Here is an 18,164-nt window from a genome sequence, read left to right as displayed (position 1 = left end):
TGCCTGTTTTCAGATCATTGCTTTTGCAGCTCCAAACCCACCCCTTATTAACTGCTCTGTGGTAGTGGAGGTTGACCATTGAAATGTTTCTCCTTTGTAGCTAGTGCAGTGTTAACACCATGCAGTTTGTCCTGCAATGTCTTGTCGTTTGTCCGTAGAGGGTGCTGAAGGGATTTTAGCAGGAAGGTGCTTCTACTCCTTTGAATTGTGCTTCTATGTTAGTTCTTTTCATGCTAATATTGAAGAGCTGGCAGTGGCCCAGTGATGTGCACAGCACATGCAGTGCTTCTGGCCTTTAGTGTGCTTCTGGCCCCAGCCCGGGCCTGCTGACCTCGCCGTGGGCCTCCCTACAGCCCATCCCCGGCTTCGTGGTACCCTGATACATGGGAGTCTTTCCTGCTCACGGACCAGCTCTGGCCTGAGTGGCCCAGCAACCTCCTTCACCATCCAGTGGGCTGCAAAGCTACACCTTCTTGAAGGAGATCTGCTTCTCAGCAGCCTCCCTCCCCTTGCTACGTCTGTCCTTCCTGTGCTATTGTGGTTACGCGTTAGGGTTCTCTTTATAACTTAGAGTTTCTCTTCTCATAGTTTATGATTCTTATATTACACTTTCACTGTTAGATTTTCTGTGTGGCTTCTCTCTGCTGATGGGACTCTGAATAAATTAGGCGCTTTCTATCACTCTTCTGAGGGGGATAAACAATACCTGTATAAATTATTTAAAATTTGTACAAAAGCAGTGCATAATTAAGGGCCAGAACCAGGAAGGCAGACAGTGTATCAAAGAGCTTCAAGGCAGGGAAAGCTCAATAAGGATGGGGTGCTGAGGAAGATCAATGGGCAAGAGCTGGCATAGGGATGAGCTGAAGGAGGCTTTCTTACGGAGGGCTGAGCCCGTTCTGGAGAAGAACTGGCATGGTGTGTGGGGAAAGTAGTGAGGGCTCTGTCAGACTGGAGAGGTCAGAGGGGGTACGATGGCAAAGATCATGGAGGGTCGTCAGTACCAGGCTGAGAAGTGGACATTTCTTTCAGTTTTAGTTAACAGGGCACCTTCAGTGGATTCTAAATAAGAATCAACTTAACAAAAATATTATGTTAGTGTACTAAAGGATATATAAATAAAGGGTTTTAAAATGAAGTATGGAAACCTATTTATCATTCATTATTTTCTGTGTAGTTAATCCCATTTCCTGTGTTATTATGTTATTCCTAGAAGTATATCTTAAAAAGATAAGATTTTCATTAATACATAAAATCCGTAGGACATGGTTTACTTATTCAGATATTAGACTATGGCATTTTTGAATATGGGACTTGTTTTCTTGGTTATTCTTTTTAAATAAAAACTGCTATTTAGTTTACTCACTGCCCCCCTCTTTTAATGAATGTTAATAAGGAGTGATATTTGTATTGTGTTTTTTTGAAAGCCAAGGTGCTGTTAATCTGTAGGATACAAATAGGATTTATTTTTAAAAGGCAAATACCTATGTTTATTTATTAAGTATTTATCATTATTTATTTGATGTTACTTACGTAAGATAGTCTTCACGCAGTCTCTCTTTTTTTAAAGTACAAATCTATTGCATGTTCATTATGGAATATTCAGTGAATGCACATGAAAATAAGAAAAAGAGATGACAATTATAGGTCCCTTTTGATAATACAGTTAACTCTTTGTTGTATATTCTTTTTTTCTTGTCATATGTGCATGTGTATGTGTACCTCTATGAATACACACATTTACACAATTGTATTTAGTTTATATATATGGTTTTTCAAAATGGGTATAATATTTTATAACCTGCTTATTTTACTTAACATATTGTGAATATCTTCCACCAAGTGGTTTTAGTTATTTGTTTTTAATGACTGCAGAATTATTCATCAAACTGATTTACCATAATCTTACATTGCTTGTTATTGGACATTTAAAATACTTTTGTTTTTCTTTGTTTTATTTTTTATTTTATACTTCTTAAAAGATTTTACGTTTAAGTAATCTCTGCACCCAGCAGTGGGACTCAAACCCATAACCCTAAGATCAAGATTGAGTGCTCTACTGACTGAGCCAGCCAGGTGCCCCTGTTTTTCTGTTTTGAATAATGTCATGATGAGATGGACATCTTTTTTTAAGCTATATCTTTTTATGTATACAGATTGTTTATCTAGTTTACATCCTTTGGTTTGGAGGATCAAATCCTCCAAATTGTGAGAGCATCTATTTCTTTTCAGGTTTTTGGCTCTCATTGTCAGAATGCTCTCCAGAAAAGTTATACTTCTTAAAAAATATTATCATAAGCCTAATACTTTTTCTTTTATGTCTTAAATGATATATTTGATACCTCTGTTGCTCCAGAGACCATAAGGAATATTTGTAAGGCCGCATTAAAGAAATCACATTGATTAAAAGTTACTACATAATACATGTTTGGCACAGATGTTTCATTATTAAGTCTTGAGATAGGTAAATCACAACTAAATAGAACTGAACGCTTATTAGAAACCTGAGGGATTAGTTAGCTGGTGACAGAACTATAGCAAGTACGCTTAAATTAGGACATAAAAGTGAGGGAAATGTATACTGTAGAATTTCCTGACTCTAAGTGTTACAGCCAGTTATTCTGGGATATTGTAGAAGTAATTTTTAGAAGTTGATAAGAATAGCATAGTATTCTCTATGTTTGGGATGATGAAAGTAAATCTTATGTCAAATAGGCAGCTACCTCCGTGGTGCCTGCTGGGTAAATTGCCACTGTATGAAATCAGCTGGCAGAAGTATTTGGTTGACTCTTTGGTGCTATTGCTTGCTTCTTCCCTTCTGGAGCCATGCAATAAATGCATATTATTTGATAACACTCAGAAAATGTAGCAATAATAAGATTGCATTGAAAGAAGCTCATTTAGCTTAAACATTCTATAGAAATGAAATAGCAGCACTTTTTTTTTTTAAATTAACTTGTATTGAAATGCTGCAGTAGTTTGAGCAAGCTTTTATTTTGTGACTTTTGTCTTTTCTAATGATCCAATTGGTAATTCCTACAAATTAATATACTTTGCTCATCCCATTTCCTTAATAAGAAAATTATCATAGCTTGAAAGTGCAACTGGATGAAAATTACTAAATGGTCTTAATGGCAAGTATCACAGTATGTAATTAAGATGTTTGACAAAGCATATTTTATGCCAAAGTTTATTTTATAATGGAAAAAAATAACTATTTGAAAGCCCATAAGTCAATTAAAGAGCACTACCTTGAAATTGACAATCAGAAGCCATAATTGATGAAGACTTGTAAGAATAATTTAAACTCACTACTGCCATAACATATCACTGAAAACAACAACAACAACAACAACAACAACAACAAACAAATCTGTCTGGCAGTGGAAAAATAAGTCACAGGTTTGTGAAGAAGCTGAGGTCCAATAACAGTAAGTAACTTGTCTAAGATCTTAGGCCTGGTCATTGGTCAGCTCTGCTTTGGTGAGTCTGAAAGACATCCTGGCAAATCAGACATGGACCTCAGAATGTGTGTATAACCAAGAATAGAGACATCCTGCTTGTATAAGTTGGGTTGGGATCCAGGATATCCTGTTTAAAAAGAAAAAAGATGTAATTTCTCCAAAAATATACATGACCAATTTATTCTATTATTCTGCCTGCAATCTGTGAGAATGAAGAAGAAATAAAAAAAGACAATTTCAGGTTACAAGAGAAGATGAATACGGAGAAAAATCAAGTGGAAGTAATATCAGTAACCACCACTATAGTAAATGTATTCTGTACTTTGCCTGGTAACTAGTAGTGTTATCATAGGAAATCTTTATATAAGTTCTGAGCTCTAGAATGGGAATTCATCAGATTTGAAATTTCAGTTTCTTAAGTAGTAAAAGTCCTCTTATCTGCCATGATTTGAACTTGCTTTGGGGGTACATCGAACTAGTTAGACTGGTAATCAATGAATATTTAGTTTATAATATGAAAGTGACTACGTTTTAAGGAGGGAACAGGTTTGATTGGTCAGGAAGAGAGGTCCGGGTGTAATCATTGTAACAGTGGATTCTGTAATTCTACGCCTAATATGTTCTGGTTAAAATTACATCCTAGGGGGAACATTATGGTAAAATTTTGCAGTCTACATTAAGTGTGACAAATAGGTATATTGACATTTTTGTGATATGCATCTTTCTTAAAATCCACAGTGATGTGAGAAAATCTGGTGGTTTTTCTGCAGAGGTCCTTGGACTAATAACAGCATCTGATGTTCAAACTCCATGTTTGTACTTATCACTAAGACTGTGTGTTTGAGGGTGGAACTGTGAGGTGCTGTGAGGTTGGCACTTCTTATGTCCTATGAGAGACAACCAAGAAATACTTATTAAATCAAAGGTAATGGAGTTAGACTAGTGTTTTCAAGGCAGGTTTCTTGAAGCTCTGAGGGGCTTAATGGCAGGACTGTGGCAGAATTGGGACCAGCGGCCATGGTGGTTAGCTGATAGCTTAGTGGGCAAGACTTAAAGAAGTAGGCAAATCCACCATATGTCAGATTCTTAGATCTAAAAAATTGACATTTTCAACTTCTCTCCTCACATGTACACTGCAAAGTATCCTTATTCCCTAAACTTAAGGTCAGAGTGGTTAGTCCAGAGTGGTTAGTAACCCAGGTTATGTAAATGATGATCTTGGGATCTGGAATTAGGAAGGATTGAGCTGACACTTAGTTAAGCCATCTCTCTGCAAGACTAGTATGATAGGGAAAGGGAAAGATGCCCCCTCTATGGAAGCCAGGCTGAAAAGGTATTGCTCCTATTTGTTTGCATGTTTGATAATGAAAGACCTTTGTTTAGTTAGGCTACAGGTTTGGGATTGGGATTTGAACCAGATTCTACCTACTCTATTTGACCTTGAATAAGTTACTAATTGTACTTCAGTTTACTAGTTTGTAAAACAGGTTGTTGCAGAGAGCAAACAAATTTATACGTATTACGTGCTTTGAACAATATCTGTTACTTACTAAAAATTGAGTTCACCCACTTGTTTGATATTTTTCTGTTCTGGAAAATAGCCCTTTTGAGTTAAATATAGTGCAGAAAATGGATTTGTATTATTTTTAGCATTTTTTCCTGTCATTAGAGATTCCTTTTGTTTATGTGTCTACTTAGTTCTATTATATGTAATGTCATTTCAGGTTCCTATATGATAGTGGACTCTTCAGATCATGACCCTGGAGAAAAAGCCAGACTTCAGCTGCCTACGATGAAGGAGAACGACACTCACTGTATTGATTTCAGTTACCTGTTATATAGCCAGAAAGGGTTGAATCCTGGCACTTTGAACATATTGGTTAGGGTGAATAAAGGACCTCTTGCCAATCCAATTTGGAATGTGACTGGATTCACAGGTAGAGATTGGCTTCGGGCAGAGCTAGCAGTGAGCACCTTTTGGCCCAATGAATATCAGGTAATCATCTATGCTTTTCTGGTTTATGTTTTCATGTCATTGGATCTCACTGTGTATGTAATAGAGGTAAATACTAGCACCTTGGAACAGAGATCATCTCTTCCTCCCTCCTTTTGCCCTGTTCTTGAGGAAATGTTTAAAACATTGGCACACACAAATTTCCACATACTGAAAAACAGTAGTTTTAGGTACGAAATTTGTTGGTTGGTTGACTAAGAGCTTTTTATTGACAGATTTATTTCCTTGTCTCTGTTCAGGAAGAAAAAGTCCTTTTTATTTGAGTGCATTATTCAGACTGAATTGGTTTGCTGACTTCTGACAATAACATTTGGAAACTAAACATGAAATAGTGTTTCATGAATTATATTATCCAAGGGAGAGGCATTTTGAATAATTATTTACATTTTTATCAGTTACGTGTAGTTTCAAAATAAGCAAACAAAAAAGGAAAAGTTCTCCACATGTCTTCGTTTTTTTTCCCCAGAAATACTTCATTTAATTATGATTAAACTGGACAATGCGTAATATATCTACTTTGTATTTTGCGAGGCTGATTTTATATGGTTTAACAAAAAAACGATCATTTACCAGTTTGGAGAATTGTTCAAAATCCTCCCTATAAGGTTCAGTAGAACTATCCACCCGCTTTTTGAAATATCGCCTTATGCCACTTTGCTTTTACTAAAGTGAAGTTTTAGTAAACCATTATGCTAACCGAAAGAAATCTAAAAAGGATTTCCACTTTTCTGAGAAAAGTGAAAAGCTAAAGTAGTGGGCAGACTTTGTTTTGTAGCCAGCCATTATGGAAACAGCCAGCACACAGCCCAGCTGCAAGGGGGGCCCCCGCCAAGCTCCTTCTCCAGGAACTACATTCAATTTCTTAGCATCAAGCTACCATAGCTTTGAACTGTGTGAACATCTGTGCTTTATCTGCATTTATTTTGCGCATCTGTAAGCAAGATGTGTCCTAAGGTATCAGAAAAGGCGAAGAGTTATTTTTGGGTCTGGGAATGCTCAAAAAATTTTCCATATAAATTAATGTAATTGCTTCTTTCTCTGTTTAGGTTTATGAAAAGTTTCATAAGGACCCCATACTTTGAGTAGTGGAGAAAACCTGTCCCTAGGCACAGAAAAATAAAATTACCTCTTTTGAAGTTCACTTTTGCATTAGGTCTTGGGATTTAAAACTTGTCTATTTATAATTTGTTACAGAACCTAATGAGAATGTATAATGTAAAAGTATATTTTATTGTGGCCATTGGGTAATTTATAAGCTAAGAAGAATTCATTTATGCTTTTTAAAAAAAATGAACAATTTCTTCAGGTGGACCTTGTCTTTATTCCTGGAGGAGGAAACACCATACATTGTTTTAATTGCTTTGTCATGAATTGATTTTTCTATTTTATTAAAAAGTCTCTTACTTCATAGGTATCGTTCCACAGGTAAGGTTCTTTGTTCAGGGTTATGTGTCTATTGAGATTGTAATGGATTTTCTTCAGGTACTGCTTGATTCTGTTATTCCTGAGCTGAAGGATGTTGTTCTTCAGTATAGGAAAGCTATCTGCTTTTCCAGCTCTGGGAGGGCAGCACGTGGTAGGTAGGTGGCTGGAAGTGTATGAAACTAATGCTAAGGCACCGGAAGCAAGATCACTGGGCCCATCTCTGACAATAGTGGGTCGTCATTTGCTGGTTCACCCTCACAATCCACTGTCCTTTCAGTGACTTCACTAGAACCTGTTATTGGAGCTTATTACTGAAAAGAAAAAGCTCTGATTTAACAAAAGAAAACTGTCAGCAGGTTCAGCCTCCTTAAAATAAATTTAAACCCAAATAACAAATTAGCAAAATTGTTAAAAATTTGATTTCTGGAGTCAGATTGCCTGTATTCAACACTGCTATTTGCTATCTGTATAGATTGTTTTTAAGGAATCAGATTGTTAGTTATATCTTTTTTTTTTTTTTTTTTAAGATTTTATTTATTTATTTGACAGAGAGAAATCCAAGTAGGCAGAGAGGCAGGCAGAGAGAGAGGAGGAAGCAGGCTCCCTGCTGAGCAGAAAGCCCGATGCGGGGCTTGAACCCAGGACCTGGGATCATGACCTGAGCCGAAGGCAGCGGCTTAACCACTGAGCCACCCAGGCGCCCCGTTAGTTATATCTTTAAGGAAAAACATAGAAGTGGATTTTGATAAATCCAACAAATAATCTATCTAGGGAACATGCTAATATGCCTTCACGACTAAGAAATAGCATACATATAATTCATTACCTTTTCTTATTTTTTGCAAGATCTATCTTTGAGTCATGATATTTTAATAACATTTTCTTATGGCACACGCTTCTGCAATATTAATTTTAATGTTGAATTACACTGTCATGGACTGGATGCTTCTTTGTTCAGTCTCCTTTTGCATGACAAAGCTCCCTAGGGTTATGTGTACCTATGGTGTTTTAAGTAAGCAAGGCAAAAAGTATGTGTGCAGGTTTTAACCTGGCCAGTGAGATCTTTTTGGAGATGTCTTATCAGAGAAAAAGATTACTATATAACTTGGAACCTGTGGGTAAACATTTCTTTCTTGCAGATTGAAATTTGAGCAACAGATCATTACTTAAGTGATTAATTACTTTACTTCCACATCTTTTTTCCTTAACCTGCAAAACTTATCAACGAGAACAAAAAACGGAGTAAAATAATTTTTATTCATGTGCTTTGTGCTCAATAGATTACTTGATTGATGATTACATTGATTCTGTCCTTTAGGTAACTAGTTGTACCTGTGTATCAGTTATTAGAAACACCAGCATAACATAAACTGTATTTATGTAAGACTTTTTGCTATTAGGAAATAGCATGAAAAACTTTTGACTATTGCTTAATGCAGAATCTTTATGGATTTTTAAAAATTAAAGTGTAGGCATCACATTGTGCTAGGTATATTAGAAGCCTACTACCTACTTTTTAATTCCTAGAGAAACACTGCATTTTTAAAAAATTTTTCCTAGACTGTAGATTAAGTAAGTTGTGATATGCATAGAAACTATTCTTCCTGGTTCCACAGTTTATTCAGCTTCAGTTCTCCAGAGATTTTACACTCTCTGAAACTTCTTTTAAGTTTTTTTTTTTTTTTAAACCTTCTCGTTTTTTGGATTCCCTTTTCTTTTGTACTTCTAGTGGAAAATCCTGTCTTTTTTTGCCTGAGCCATTAGTTACCTGACCATCCCTCCAATACATTCCTTATCATCCACTTCAACAACAACAACAATCAAAAAGAAAATTACCCCAGGTTGCTATTAGTTTTAATTAGTATAGGATAATTTTTATATAAAACTCATACTCCTAGAAGTGGATTAAAAAAAAAAAAAACCTCTCTTTAAGCTAGCTTTTTTTTTTTTTTCTTTTTTTCCTTTTCCTTTTGAAAAATCTCAAACAGATGTAGTTTATCTTTGGTGTGATTTACCCTTCCTAGAAACTTCAACTAGCTAGATACCTAAACAGAAGGTGCCCAAACAAGAAATTAAGTATCTTGTGGACTGTTTAATAATGAGGGGATACCAGTTTTTAACCTCAAGAAAGTTGAACTCTTATTTGAAAAAGGAAAAAAAAAAACTATGCATGAAATCATGAAATAGAGGCCAACTTATGAATTTTGGTTACTTGCTAGATCAGTATAAGACTCATGGACTTTGGAGCCATTTCTTCCTGGGTGAATCTTGACTCTGTTATTTAGCAGTTGTACATCCTGTAGCTTTTCTTTTGAGTACAGTTTCCTTACCTGATAAATCAGTAATACGTATCTTATATACATGTAGTGGTTAGAAAGGTATCTGACACAAAGCATGTGTTTACCATAAAGTTAGATTAACATGATGGGTAGATAAAACATTGGCAAAATCTATTGGGTTTAATATATGCTCAGCATTTTCTTCTGTTTCTCTGCATTTTCTTTTTCTGTTTTGAAAACATGCCATTTTTGTTTGTTCACTTTTTTTCCTCAAGACTTTTTTCTTTTCTTTTTTTTTTTTTTTTTTGTAGAGCAGTTTTAGGTTCACAGCAAAATGGAGAAGGTACAGAGATTTCCCATAAATCCCCTGTCCCCACATATGCACAGCTTGCCCCATTATCACCATCCCCCACCAGTGGGACATTTATTATAATGGATGAGCCTACACTGACAAGTAGTAATCACTCAAATTCATAGTAATTTTATTTTAGGGTTTACTTTTGGTGCTGTGCAGTCTAAGAGTTTGGACAAGTGTATAATAACATGTATCCATCATTGTTGTGTCATAGAGGATTTTTACTGCCCTAAAAATTCTCTGTGCTTTGCCTATTCATCTGCCCTCCTCCATGTCATTCTTTTTGGGTTTTGTGTTTATTTATTTATTTATTTTTAAATTTTTGTTTATTTATTTCAGAGACAGAGAACACTTGAGCGGGGGCTGGGGATGTGGTGCAGAGAGGGAGGGAAGCAGGGAGCCCACCACAGGGTTTGATTCCAGGACCCTAGGGGTTGTGTTTGTGTGTGTGTGTGTGTGTGTGTGTGTGTGTGTGTTTAATTTATTTATTTGAGAGAGAGAGAGAGAGAGAGCACAGGAGCAGGGGGAAGGGCAAAGGTCGAAGGAGAAGCCGACTCTCCGGTGAGCTGGGAGCCAGTTGTGGGACTGGATCCCTGAGCCAAAGACAGACGCTAAACCAGTTGAGCCACCCAGGTGCCCGTAGGTTTTGTGTTTATTAAAATGTCTTCTGGACTGCCTGGGTGGCTCAGTTGGTTAAGTGTCTGATTTTGGCTCAGGTCCTGATCTCAAGGTTGTGGGATCGAGCCCTACCTTGTGCTCCATCCATGCTTAGCAGGGAATCTACTTCTCCCTACCCCCACACCTGTGCTCTCTCTCCCTCTCTCAAATAAATAAAAATAAATTATCCACTTATTCGACAGCTTATTAATGTGAGGTTACACTTTCCTAACCCCTGGGGACATATAGGCAAGTCCCTTTTCTCCAGAAGCTTACATTCTAGTGGGCACTGGAGAAGATAAAAATGTAAATCAGATGTGGGGTCTGCCATTAGGGGGCCTAGTCCAGATGGGAAATGTGAAATACATAGAGATGGAACTTGAGACAATATAGCATTTGTTAAATGACTTAAGACAGATAAGTGTAAAGTATTGTGGAGAAAATGAAAACAAAAGATAGATTTGTTTCCAAAGTAACTTAAGGCATAAATGGAACTCTAATAGTTGTCTGTTGATTCCTATATTTCTAGATTAGTATACTTTTCACTGTACCACGTTGTTTTTCTTAAAAATACAGTAATTTGGAGCCAACATTTTATACAATGAAAGAGAACAATCAAGTGTAAATTTTGTTTATGACATAAGTGTTGTAATGATATACTAATATATAAGGAACTGTTTCTCACCTGTGTCTTCAGAGAAATAAATGTCTTTTTAGCTCAGTATACTAATTATAGAAAGTATGATTTTTTTTATTTGCCATGGTTACAAATTGCTAATTCTGCCTATTTTTATAGGCCTCAAGTGAGTACTGTAAAATTTCAAATTGATCACCAAATAGAAGTAAAAAGAAAAAAAAATACCCAAAACATTATGAGGCATTATCTCAGTGTTAAATTTCAACTGAAGATCAACACACCTCTAAAAGTGTAATTTTCTCCAGTCTGGAAATCTGACCTGTCTTGTATGCATAAAACTCAGTTCTGCTTTAGGATTAAATCCATTAGTTTCTTACTGAACAGTGAGGTTGTTACTAAATGAGGCAGGCAGACATAACTTCAAAACTATTAGTGGAAACCTAATCTGCTGTTTTCCATTAACTGGGTGCACATCATTAATCACAAAAATGATGCATGATGAAAACTACAGGGGTTTGGCCAGAAACTGGAAAGTGATAATATAGCACAATGTGTCTTTTTTTTTTTTTTTTTTTTTTTTGCTTTCCTAATTCACTGAGAAACGAACACTGAACCTTTGCAGCCATTTTCTTCTTAACATTTTCTCTTGGCTTGAAAAAATGTAAGAATGGACAGGCATGGGATTTTCTGGTTTTTGTCTCCTTTTTAAAGCTTTATGTTAACACATATTGCACTGATACTTTGGCAATGGAATGACTGTTACACTCCAGAGATACTGCTGGCTTTGGATCTAAGAAGATTAGGACTTAAACCAAGTGACTGTTTACTTAAGTAAAAAAAACTCTCAAAGATTGATCTTTGGGGATGGGGCTGAAGTAGGAGCATGCTCATGAACCAGCCACGCAAAGAGGAAGGAAAAGAGCTCTTGGAATATTGCCAATTTATACTACTCCTCATTCGGCCATGTAGGGTTCCACTGAAGAAAGCAGGGTGGCAGGGTTTTTCTTTCCTAGATGTATTGGTTTGCTTGGCTGCCATAATGAAGTTCTACAGACTGGGTGGCTTAAGCCACAGAAATGGACTTCTCTCATGATGGGAAGTCTAAAGACCAAGCTGCTGGCCGTTTTTGGCTCCTGGTCAGAGCTACCTCCTGGCTTGTAGATGGCCACCATCTTCACTGTGTTCTCACATGTTGGAAAGAGACAGCTTTTCTTCTTCCTGTAAGGGCACCAGGCCTATTAGGTGAGGGTCCCATATTATTCCATTTAGCCTTAATTAACTCCCAAAGGCCCTATTTCTAGATACAGTGACATTGAGGATTTGGGCTTCAGCATAAATTTTTGGGGGAAAGAATTCAGTCCATAGGACTAGATGTATATTACACTTAAAACTTTTTTATTTATAAGCATTATAAATGACCCAACTCATCCTCTTCTGTAACAATGTTGCATTTATTATCTGTTCAGTCTTCATTCTCCTCTCTTTCTTGCACACTGGCAGGACACCCTCCCAACTTACTTGCTATCCTAGCTTCCTTTGCAGGTGGGAGTGGCCATATGACATGGCTCTGGTCAAAGAACTATGAGGGAGAAATCTGTTGGGGGACTTCTGGGAAAGATGTTTGTCCCTGATAAAAAAGAGAGAGACCTGTTCTTGCCTGAGAGCATGATACTTGGCACTGCTCCATTGTCTTGTAACTATGAGGAAGGTGATAAACCTAGGGTAACAGAACAAAGTAAGGAAAAGAGGCAGCATCCTACCTCAGGCAAAATAATGATGACAATACTATTTAAGATAAAAACCATTTTTAAATAACTTTTAGATGAGTATTCTCTGACACAGACAAGAGCATCCAAATATACCCTGTCATACCGTTCTTGAGCTTTCAAGCAGTCCCACCTATAATCCATGGCATTTGTGGATAGCACCTGTGAGCCATATGGTAGAATTAAAAGAACACATAACTATCTATGAATGAAACAATTTTTTTAGTCCAGGCGTACAGAGAAGACAGACCTATATACTTGAAAATGTCAAGAGGGCTGTAAGGCAATGAGTCAATGACTGGAGGGAGTAGAAAGAAAAGAAGGAAGGAAGGATCATTTGTTGGGTGTCTACCATGTCTTAGACACTGGACTGGATAATTCTATGTCTGTCTTCTTCAGTTTGATTTAATATTTGATCACATGCTAAATGAATATTCCTTATCTTCATACATGGAGTGAGTTGCTGGTTATTAGTGGTCAAAATCATTCCCCCCCTTTTTTCCTCTTTACCAATTTAATCTTGCTATTAAAATATTGGACTTTAGCCATATCAGTGACTTCTGGATTTAGTCACAACTAGATAGGCTTCTTCTTCTTAAGGCAACTGTAATTGTCTAACTTGGGCACTTGGGCTCATTTTTACATTGTCTGAATACCTTCTGTTTGATAGGCTATTAACAAAGCAGCCTTTTGCTGCTGATGTTTAATCTTAATGACTTCCTATTTGTTTCATTTAAAGTACTCCAAATGGGTTTGGAAAAAACTCCCATGTTATTATAGTCATTGTTTTCGTAAAACTTAAACCCTGTGAGGATGACTTCTCCCTCCGTCCTGACGGTGATTTGCTTTTACTATAAAACATCTGCTTTACTTTTCCTTTAGATTCTGTAATTGATTCATTGATGAAACTTACAGTTTGTAAATAAATGTAAACAAAGGAAGAAGAGAGTCCTGCTTGTTAACACAATAATTACTGCAAATAGATGACAGAGGTCTCTTGTTATTTTACTAAATCATTTTATTTATTTAGAGTAAGCAGGAGCTGTCAAGTGCCCCTTCACTAATTCTTTTGAGAACTATTTCCATGAAATTAATTCACTTCTTTTTTACTAGTGGATTGAAAAATAATGAGCAGTAAGGAGAGTTAGGCAGTGTTTGTTCAATGTATGACTTTTTTTTTTCTTTAGGTGTTTGGTTCACGCAAGGGGGCTGGGGAAGACAGATGCTCCAGAGTAGCAGAAGGGGCGCCAGTTCTCTGCTGGCTCATTCCCTTGCACTCAGCCCAGCTCGTTGGGTCTGCGTTAACACACATCTGCTTCCTTATTTTCCACACCTCGTTATTAATTATTTAGCATGCATTTAATGGGCTCATCTTCGGGTACCAAGATTAAAAAAAAAAAAAATGTATCCCACTGGGGCAGGATTCCTGCTTAAACAGAAAAAAAAATGCTAGTTTTTCTAATCAGCTAAATGACGTTTCTGACAATGCTGTACCATTTATTAATGTGGTACCATTTCATATAAGAAAAAGCACAGATAATAATTTAAAAAAAATTCTTCCTGCAGTTATTTTGTCTGCTGACTTTGATACTTAATTGTAAGTGGTCATTTTGGGGGGGGGGGCGGTGCTTTCAAGTTTCTGTACAACTTGAATTTTTGTGTGACCTCTTTGTCCATTTCCATTTCAAAGACTTTTTTTTTCCCCTCTAATTTTAGGCTACATGCAGTATGTGAACAAAATTGTTGGCTCTTCACAGGAAAAACAAAACTGAGTGACGTTATGTTTTTATTTAAAATTTAACTTGTATGCTGTGGGGATTTCAGTTTTTATTCTTAGAGCATAATGGAAAAATAAAAGGATATAATTATCTATTTTAGTATGAGTTTTTCAATGGAGAGAGTGTAGTAGGAAGGAAATATAAGGGAAATGTAAGACATAGAGTTTTTATCTATTTTATGATTCCTTTAGATGATATTACATAGAATCTATTCTGTTGTTAGTAACACAAGTTGGAATATAAAGGGAAACAAACTGGATTCTGTAAATTAAAACATCTACTTATGAAATCTAGTGGAAAATTTGTGATTAATTTTAGTTGTTTTCATTTTCAAAAGGTGTTTTTAAAGCTGTCATTATAAAAGTAGCTGCTGCATGTTATTTCTGCATTTAGTTACATAAATAACCATTGCGCACACCACTGGAATTTCCTGATGAGATTTAGATTCTTAATATTCTTTGAATGATCTTTTAAAAAAATCATTCTCCTCAGCAATAAATTCTTCTGGAAGCAGTAAATCAATTCTCATTTTATGTTTAAAAATAAGGTCTGTAGTCATAAATGTATACCAAGTAATAATTCAGTAAAGTAATAACGAATGGAAAATTTCTAGCACTTAGAGATCAAAGTTTAGTTCAAACCTAAACATATTTAGATCCTGGTATTTTGCAACAACAGCACAAATATAATACTTGGAAACAGATACAATGATTCTCCGTATTAATATTTATTAAAAAAAACACTTATGGTTTGGTTGTGAACTTCAGTAATGTAAGACTTACAAAGGGATGAAGTCCACTTAGCCCCATAAATACCAGGGTGAATTTCTTTGTTGTTGTTGTTGTTATTTTTTTATTTTTTGATTGCTGTTCTTCTTTTTCTGTTATGTTTTTTCCTTTTTCTGTTTTTCTCCCCTTTCTCGGTAGAAGGGGAATTGTAAGCAGACAATAAGCACATAACCAAGTAATTTTATTTTTTTATATATATATACATATATATATAAAAACATTAAGTATTCTGACATGCTACATGAGAATTAAGTCTTACTTTTTTTTTTAATGTTAGTGTAATATGGGGTGGGGGCCCTTTTATATACTGGGTGAAAGTTTAAACTAGATGTCATTTGGCCTGTGTTCAGTTCCACATCCAGTGGTCAACACCTCCTTGTTCACTGAGTGACTATTTTGTGGGACCTTTTGAGTTTCAGTCTCTGCAATATGGGATGCTAGCTAGTCTACCTGTGTTTGATGAGGTTCAAAGGAGGTCGTGAAGCTGTGGACGTAGTCTATTTAAAGCTCATATTTACAAATGAAAAACTGGAACTAAAGCTGGTAAAGTAAAAAAGAAAAAGACTTTAAAGATTTTGGGATTCAGTCACAGCATAAGGGAGTGGGATATTCAGGCCTGAAGAAGATATGGAGCCCGGAGTAGCCAGCCAGGAGGACAGCAACTTTTACTTTTTCTGTGAAGGTCAACAGTGAACAACTCCTTTCTTTATCAGTTTGACAACTATTTATCAAGCCACCTAATCTACACCCGGCACTGTTCTGTCTGCTGGGGCATGCACCATCCTGAAATCTGGAAGTTCCTGTTCTCCCAGAATTCTAGTCTTGGGGTGGGGGGTGGTGGGAAGGATAAGTGAATAAATAAGAAAAGGATTAAAATGCAAGAAGCACTTTGCAGGTAATTAAGGTAGAGTAGTAGGACAGTTAGGTCTTGGAAACCACCTTGGACCAGGTAGTTCAGGAAGAGTGAGTTGTTTGAGAAGGTGACCTTCACCTGGAGATCTGAATGACAAAAAGGACCTAGGCCCACTAAGATCAGAAAAAATGCACCAGAGACAGAGAAAACAGCTAAATGAAGGTCTTTAAATCTGGGAGGAGATTGGCATAGTGAAGGGACAATGACAGGTCTGGGGCTCAAAGGGATCCTTTTTAAAGATGGGAAGCTTTGGGGGTGCCTGGGTGGCTCAGTGGGTTAAAGCCTCTGCCTTCGGCTCAGGTCATGGTCTCAGGGTCCTGGGATGGAGCCCCACATCGGGCTCTCTGGTCAGCAGGGAGCCTGCTCCCGCCCCCCCCCCCCACCCGCCTGCCTTTCTGCCTACTTGTGATCTCTGTCTATCAAATAAATAAATAAAATCTTAAAAAAAAAAAAGATGGGAAGCTTTGTAATCCAAGGGAAAGAGTCTGAACACTATGAAGATTGTCATCAAGGGATTCTATTTATTCACTTGGGTCTCATCTTATCTATGTTCCAAATGTATATTCTTCTTTAGTCTTTTCAGTGCTTACTCTCCAGTCACAGCTCCTGTTGTTTTTCCATCTTGATAATGGTAGTGTTTTCTTGACTCTTTTATAAATCAGTTACTTTTCTTGGTATGCTGATTTACTGGTGTTGCATTCCTCAGATTTGGCCATTGTTTCCTTGAAAGTCAAAATGATTGGCCATCATTTGAGGTCCTTCATAATTTAGCTTCAGTCAACTGCTTCAATCTCTGTACCATTACTATTTTTTTCTTGACACCATCTGCTTTAGTAAGTTGCAAATTGCTTTAGCTGTGCTTTGGACCAATTGGGCACTTGGTGTGTGCGTGAATTTGCGCACAGTATATCCACCTTCTGAAGTGCCTTTTTTTCTTCCTTTCCCTTGCTACCAAGAAGCCTTTGCTAGGCACTTCAGTTCTCATGTCTGTGTTGCTTATATCGCTAATTAGACATTTAGCTTGTAATATTTCAGATAGTTTTGTGTCTTGTGCCTCCAAGTGGACTGTAGATCCTCTTTAAAAGGGGACTGGGTATGCCATGAGGCCAGTGTAATATTTACATGGTGCTTTGTATTTTATAAAACAGTTTGACAAACTGAAAAAAAAATCAGCCTTACAATAATATGAGGTCACTGGGAAGAGTATAATGATTTTTATTTTAGTGATAAGGACTGAGAGATGATATAAGTGACTTATTTAAGGTCATCATACTAGCTAGAATTGAGTTAGGTTCCCCCTAAGGATAAATTCTAGTATCTCTCTAGTGTGCCAGGCTGTTTATTGATAATGACTTTCCAGTTTTGGCATCAAAAGAAAATTGGCTTGCTGAGGAAATACTAAGTGATGGAATAAGAGTAGGGTTATAATTTTTACACTTTCATGTAGTTTTTCAGGAGACATACTCTTTTTTTGTTTTCTTCTTTTCATTTAATTTCCTTTCCTTTTTTTTTTTTTTTTTTTTTTAAGATAGCGTAAGAGCGAGAGTGAGGGAGGGGCAGAGGGAAAGGGAGAGAAAAAGTATCTCCATGCGGGGCTCCATCTCAGGACCCTGAGATCATGATGTGAACTGAAATCAAGAGTTAGATGCTCAACCGACTGAGCCACCCAGGCACCATAGGAGATATTTTCTTAATATTATTTGTTAATATTTCTTTAAAAAATAAGTATTTTTATGGTTTGTTCAAGATTTGGTTGGATGAAGTAAGCTTAATACTTAAGGGGGCGTCTCAGAACTTTGGTGGACTGGATTTCAGTTCATTTTCACAATGAACAAAGTATTTATTGAGTTTGTTACTACCGGCTAAATTTGGATAGAAAGCAAACAAGTATGAAAATAATTTCATACTTTTGTTTAGGAATATAAAGTTCACCAAAGAGATTGGCCATGTGTTTATAAGTTTTTGTGGTAACTGATGATAAATTGGATTTTTTACATGATTATTTCAAAATTTATGTATGTTTAGAAATGCTGTGATGAAATAATAGGGGAAAAAAAGCACGTCTTTTGAAGGAGATCAGCCATCCAT

At 36.5% G+C, this 18,164-nt stretch overlaps 1 protein-coding gene across 6 annotated transcripts in view; it reads left to right on the top strand.

The window, feature by feature from the left end:
- The window catches only part of LOC111147617 (protein tyrosine phosphatase, receptor type K), a 556,451-nt gene that overhangs the window by 192,673 nt on the left and 345,614 nt on the right, over positions 1 to 18,164 (top strand). For all 6 annotated transcript variants that reach the window (XM_022503780.1, XM_022503779.1, XM_022503782.1 and 3 more), the window contains exon 3: positions 5,189 to 5,460. In XM_022503780.1, coding sequence (XP_022359488.1) covers positions 5,189 to 5,460 — 272 coding nt within the window. The remainder of the gene's footprint in view (positions 1 to 5,188; positions 5,461 to 18,164) is intronic.

The sequence above is a fragment of the Enhydra lutris genome, unplaced genomic scaffold, assembly GCF_002288905.1.
Source record: "Enhydra lutris kenyoni isolate GAN:26980312 unplaced genomic scaffold, ASM228890v2 scaffoldscaffold17, whole genome shotgun sequence".
Lineage (NCBI taxonomy): Eukaryota > Metazoa > Chordata > Mammalia > Carnivora > Mustelidae > Enhydra > Enhydra lutris.
Note: the sequence above shows the minus strand (reverse complement) of the source record. Positions and strands in the feature narration are given on the sequence as shown.